Source organism: Neopsephotus bourkii, unplaced genomic scaffold (genome assembly GCF_033783945.1).
Source record: "Neopsephotus bourkii isolate Nb327-2 ecotype Australia unplaced genomic scaffold, CSIRO-AGI_Nbou_v1 NB_1600, whole genome shotgun sequence".
NCBI lineage: Eukaryota > Metazoa > Chordata > Aves > Psittaciformes > Psittacidae > Neopsephotus > Neopsephotus bourkii.
The window spans coordinates 2,902,501-2,908,513 of NW_026902076.1; the positions used below are offsets into that span (position 1 = coordinate 2,902,501).

Below are 6,013 nucleotides of genomic sequence, written 5' to 3' on the forward strand. Positions count from 1 at the left end.
GTAAATAATAACTTTTTTGGTAGTAAACCCAAACTACGCTAAGCAGTGCGGAAAGGAGAGAGAGGGTGTTATGTTAACAAAACCGGATAGATGCAAGTATTTGTAATCTCTTACCTCTTCTTATCACACCTCCTTGCCCGTTCAGTACAAGTCCACACTGGGCTTCCACTGAGCTCTTAAGTAATGAGGGAGAAAAAAGAGAGAAAGGAAAGAAAGAAATCAGAAACCCACCGAGAGATCACAGCTTCTGCTTTGTTACACGACTCGCTCAGGAACAATACTTAAGGTGAAGTGGAAAACTGCAGTTACCCTCCTGGACCTCAAGTGCGCCGGCGATATCCCACTGCTATCCCGCAGCCAGCCTCTAACCCCCGAAATGTGGAATAAGTAGCACTTTCATTGACATTTAAACACGAGTTTTTCCTGAAATGGAGACTTAAAGCCACAGTTCCGTGGCAGGGAAGAGAGACAAAAAAAGTCCTTCCAAGAAAAGTGTTTCCGCTCCACAGTTCCATACACAAAAGTAAAAATACACTTTTATATAGTATTTTGTATGTTTAGTTGTATATTTATATATATACATGCAGCCAAATTCATATAAATGTTTCGTGACACGTAGACACCAACTTACAAAGTGCGCACAGAAGTAGACAAAGAACACAAACAACAGAAGACCTCTTGGGCTTTGCCGGCTACACAGAGTCGTAAGGGCGTTGTAACAATGTGTGTGTCCGCACATAGGTGGGGGTGAATATGCATCTGTTCACATACACACAGAGGCACCCATGTGTGAGCGTGGGGTGAAGAACCATCCAAAAACCTGCCCGAGGCTTCTGGTGCACATCCGAAGAGATCTCACTTCTTTATTCTCCTGTTACAAGTCTGATTATCTGGGGATCTTCGCCTTCCTTAATAAATATTTTTATTGAAACGATAAAAGACTTGAAAGGGTTGGGTTTCCTTTGGGTTTTTCCTTATGTTGGGGTTAAAAAACCACAACAAACCAAACCTAAATCTTTGCCCAGTGGAAATGTGTTAAAGACGCATTTTCCTCTACAAACAAACGAGGTATTGGACATGAAAGAGGCCTTTAAGGGTGTTAACCTATTCAACAGCCCGTGAAGAGTTAAGTAAATGCGGAGAGAGTCGGTGCATAATAAAAACCCCACTTTACAAAACAATCTTTACAGTCCTGGCTCTCTCCCCCACTTTCACCATATTGGCCCTGGCCTTGTAAGACCTTCCTTTTCAAGGCTCTTTTTTATTTTAAGTGTTCTGCCTTAAAGTGATTATGAAATCAATATGAAAAAAACTTGGCGACTGAGCATAAATTAAAGCTGTGATGGGAAAAGGTGTGACAGTTTTCTTTGTTGCCCATGGAAAATCTTTTTAGGGCACTGAAAGATGCCACTCCAGCTCCAAGACTGTTTGCATCTGTTAGGCTGACTTAAACCGCCCTCGAAACTATTGGACATTCACTTAAAATTCTGTGCAGGGAAAAGTATATTTACATTTGTTGCATTTGAAATGAGGCATATGCTGATGAACGTTTTAAAAAGAAAGACTAAGGGGACTGGGTAGACCACAATTTGGGTTTAAAAGTGTTTGTTGACAGTCCTGTTTCTGTTCGCCACCAAAACGCTTCCCTCTAAGCACAAGGTGATATTCGCAAGAGTTCAAGCTTGTTCGGAATCATCTAAATCAGAACGGCAATATTAATACTTTCAGTTTCTCACTGCTCAGGCTTTTCGACTCCTGAGTACACTCCCTCTTCTGCTTGGAGAAAGAGGGAGGAGGAAAAATAGAGCAAAAATGAGGTACAAAGACCCAAGTCTTTAACTTTCGAATAAAGTGTGATCGAAAAATTAGTATTTTCCAAATAAAAGCTGTTGATTTATTTCTTCTTTAAATAAAGTAAAAAGGAATATGCCTCTAGCAGCTTAACTAACCTTTTTTTTTTTTTTTTTCCTTAAAGGGAAACATGTTGTTTGGTCGGATGACATTGCATAAATGACCAGTTGAATGGCACTAAGTCGAAAATTGGATAAACTATGGTGCTTTTTTGCCCGGGATTTAGGCATTGTCTGCTGTCTTGCAAACGTTCCTAATCCCCTCTTTTGAAAAATACAAGGCTTTGTGTCTGCCAAAGAAAAAAAATTTGTACAGATACAAAAAAATCAGCAGCAGACGTGGTTATAAAAAGGAGTAAATAGGTTTTAGTTGGGCTGAGCAATGAATGGCAGATTTTTTTTTATTTTTTTTTTTTTAGGGGGGTAACATAAGGAGATCCTTGTGAAAAATGTAAACAAAAAAAAAAAAAAATATGGCCAGAGAGGATAAAATGGTTTAGTGAATTCGAATGGAGAAAGCTAGGTTTAAATATTTAGGGTTTTCTCCTCAGAGACAGAAAAGATAACGTTCTTTGTTGTTGGGTTATTTTCCTTCTTAAAAAAAAGGAGGGGGGTATTTCTTTTCTCCTATATAAATGAATATTTTTTACTTTTCCTATTTTTTTTTGTTTGTTTTGGTGTGTGTGTGTGTTTAAGTTAAGAAAATAAACCTTAGTTTTACAAACTTCGGGGTGGTTTTTTTTTTCCGAGCCTTTGACCGCTACATCTACTTGGACAGACCAACATAGGGAGCTTTGCAAGACCGGGAGTGAGATTTTGGGGAAAAGTAAGTACAGTAAATACGGTCCCGCTAGCCTCTCCCTGCTGACAGGAAGGGAAGCCTTTAGCTCCTCAGCTCGTCGGGAGAAGGAAGGTTTGCTTTTGATTTGCGGGACTTCCCGAAACGCTTGTTAGGTACAGGAGGGCTTTGTTTGCAACTTCGGAACCAAATTTCATTTAAACAATCAGCTTAATTTACTGGAGGTGAATTTTTAGTACAGGGGAAAGGATTTCTGAGCGGATAAAGCCGAGGTTTTGATACACAGAAATAGATTACATTGTTTTAGTGGGTCCAGGTGCTGGTTAGGGGAAATAGATGACTGATTAGGCACACAGACAGATGAATTCAGCGTTATCTGCTTGTACTTCTCTCCCTATTAACATTTAGAGCGGAAATCGCCCGGGATTTTTATCATACTGAATATTTCTGACGAACGTTTACTCCCGTTTGTTTCTTCCCTGCCTCATACCTCGGAGTCCAGCTGAAGGTTTGCCTTTGTATATGCGTCGGAAAACAGATTTATTTCTTTCCCTTGCTTTTTTACTTTTGTTCCCCCCCCCCTTCCCCGCCCCCCCCATCTTTTTCCTATTCCCTCCCTTCCTTAACACATTTACCTGCTCTGTCGGGGCGAGCTGTTTAAGCAGCGGAATGAAAGGAAAAGTTTAGGAAAAGCGAGAAGATGGATTGGGTTAGGGTTGAGTTGGGTTTGGTTGGGATTTTGCTTGCTGTGGGACTTTGGTGAGGGCTGGCATTCGCACTCCGAGACCTTCGGGTGAGTACCACGGTCTCAGCCACAACGGAGACATGATACACGCAGGGAAATCAGGCGAGAGTTTTTTGTTTTACGGATTGTTTGGGTTGGGCTTTTGTTTGGATTTTTTGTTTGCTTGGGTTTGGGTTGTTTTTTTCTTTTTGGTGTTTTTTTGGGGGGCAAGAAAGACAACATGCCTCTTTCCCCCACATATTTTTTGTTGCTACTATCCTGGAGGAGACAGGCTTCGGGTCGGGTTTTGGCTGAATCTTCCCTTCTTTATGTGAGCTATTCTGAGCAGAGGAAAACGGGGAGGGTGAGGGGGGGACCAGGGCAGGGGGAGGGGAGACGAAGGTGCCTCGAAAGGAGATCGCATGCTATTTACCTGCAAATCGTCTGCTCCCGAGGCTGCAAGCCCGAGGCTTGGTCCTGGCAGGAGTCTTTGATCTGGATGCATCCCATATTGGGATCCATGGCTCATAAGAGACAGGTCGTGGCGGCGGTAAGCATCTAAGCACCCCAGCTCTCTCCTCTGCTCGTCCAAGCAAGAGGATTTGAGTGCCCGTGCATTGTGCAGGTTGATGAAATCAGTGGGTTCCCCATGGTGGATCTGCTGGTAATATTGCTGGGAGTGATGGAGAGAGTTCAAGGAGTAAGCGTCGGGGTTGACTGCCGGGTGGCTGTGTTGGAACTCGTAGTGGAAGGACTGGTGGTGAAGTGGGGTGTACTGGTGGTTAGTGGAGAAGTAAGGGGAGGCGAACTCGGTGCCCGTGGTGGAGTAAGTGAGAGGAGATGAGGAGGAGTAGGCGACGGTCGAGTTGGCCACAGACTCCAGGCATCCAAGCTGCATCAAACGGTAACTGTTTGATCCGTCATGACGTATCTGAAAGGAAGAAGTGAAAAGAAGACCCCAAAACTGGAGGTTTGTCATTGAAACCCCCTGGTACGGGTCTTCCAAGCACGTTGTCCTGCATAGCTTTTCCCCCTGCAGAAGCCTCTCAGCCTGCGAGCGGCAACCCCAGCAACAGAAGAGCCTTTCCTACCTTGGGCTAGTGCCATAAAGGTCTGCTCAAAAAATCATAAATAGCCCAGCCTGCCCTTAATACCACCAAGCAAAAGGAATCCAGGAACTGAAATAAAAAAAAGAAACCCTCTCTATTTATCTATCTGTCCAGCCATCCGTCTATCCATCCACCTCCTGATCACAGCTGTAATATCTGGGGCTGACACACAAAAAAAGTCATCAAACAGAGGAAACTACCGAGAATACACACAAGTCCCGTCCCTATGTTACAGCGTTACACATTGAGAAATCTTTGCCGCCTGCTTGTTCCTTTCTTCCTTCCTTTCCTTCTTTTTTTTTTTTTGAACCCCTATTTTTCTTTCTTTTTAAAATAACGAATCAGATCCAAAATTCTCTCTCCCCCCCCCTTTTTCCTGCGTTTCGAGAGAAAGGAGAGTCCTGTTTTTTTAGTGAGAACTCCCCATTCCTGGCGAGCTGGTGGTGATTTCTCTCCACTTCATTATATTATTAGGGGTATTATTCTGATTTTCGTTCTGGCAACGGTTTTAACGTGGTAATGAGTTGCCCTTTCTGGCGACAGATGTCATAACGAATTTTCTCTCTATACTTCTTTAAGTTATCTCTGAAGCCGGATTATAATTAAATGTAACGGTCCAATATGGATTTAAAAAAAAAAAAAAAAAGATGGAAACAACCACACAGGCACATCCACAGACACATATGCACACACGCGCGCACACACATCCACACACACGCGCACACACACACACATCCGCACACACTCACACGCACAAAATACCTCTGCATCGTGGACGAGACCTGGAAAGGTAGTTGACATTTTTTGGTTCTCCGAAAAAAAAAAAAAAAAGAAAAAGAAAGAAAAAAAAAAAAAAGGAAAAAACCCCACAAACCCCCTGGATAAAATTCCCCTCTCCAAATTAAAAAAAAAAAAAAAAAAAGGAAAAAATGTGAAAAATCCAAAGTTCGTGTATTTTCCCAATTTTTTTTTAGAAAAAATCTCAACAGAGAGAGAGAATTTGCAATGTATCTGCATAGATCAGATCTCTCGCTTTTCCATGCACCTCCTTAAAAACCTGTAGGAACAAAATTTTCCCTCTGCACAAAAGCTGCTCCCTGGATCAGATTTTGTACTTGCTGGGTATTTCTTTGGCTGATGTCGTAGGTCCCTTGGTAATATAGAAGTTTTGAAAATTAAGCATCAGCACTGAGAACTGGGAGGACAATAGATAGAGGAGCTTCATCCCAGGAGACAAGGAATAAATATTGTATCTTCGCCTAATAAGGAACTGTAGGTTCTTTCAACATTTTTATACATTTTTTCCTCCACTCTTTAGAATTCTTTTTCTTACCCAGGCTAATATGGGAGCTAATCTGATCGAAGGGGGTATTTTGTGTACATTTTATTGGGAAGACATAAAGCTAACATATACTAATATATATCATTAAACCATCCTTTTCAATAGGTAAGTGCTCCTTCCTGTTGATTATACTGCTTTTAAATACTGACCAGAATCTAAGATTGCACATTTGTATGTGTGTCTGTTTAA

The 6,013-nt window shown here is 42.0% G+C and overlaps 1 protein-coding gene across 3 annotated transcripts in view; it reads right to left on the bottom strand.

The window, feature by feature from the left end:
* TFAP2D (transcription factor AP-2 delta) overlaps nt 1-5,329 on the bottom strand; it is a 46,041-nt gene extending 40,712 nt beyond the window's left edge. Inside the window, exons 1-3 of one of the 3 annotated variants that reach the window (XM_061372248.1) lie at nt 5,245-5,329; nt 3,807-4,304; nt 115-175 (exon numbers count right to left, since the gene is read on the bottom strand). In XM_061372248.1, the coding sequence (XP_061228232.1) occupies nt 115-175; nt 3,807-4,304; nt 5,245-5,283 (598 nt within the window). In that variant the 5' untranslated portion in view covers nt 5,284-5,329. Of the gene's footprint in view, nt 1-114; nt 176-3,806; nt 4,841-5,244 lie in introns of those variants that run through there. The other 2 variants (XM_061372249.1, XM_061372246.1) reach the window with 2 other exon arrangements.
* Nucleotides 5,330-6,013: the final 684 nt, after the last annotated feature.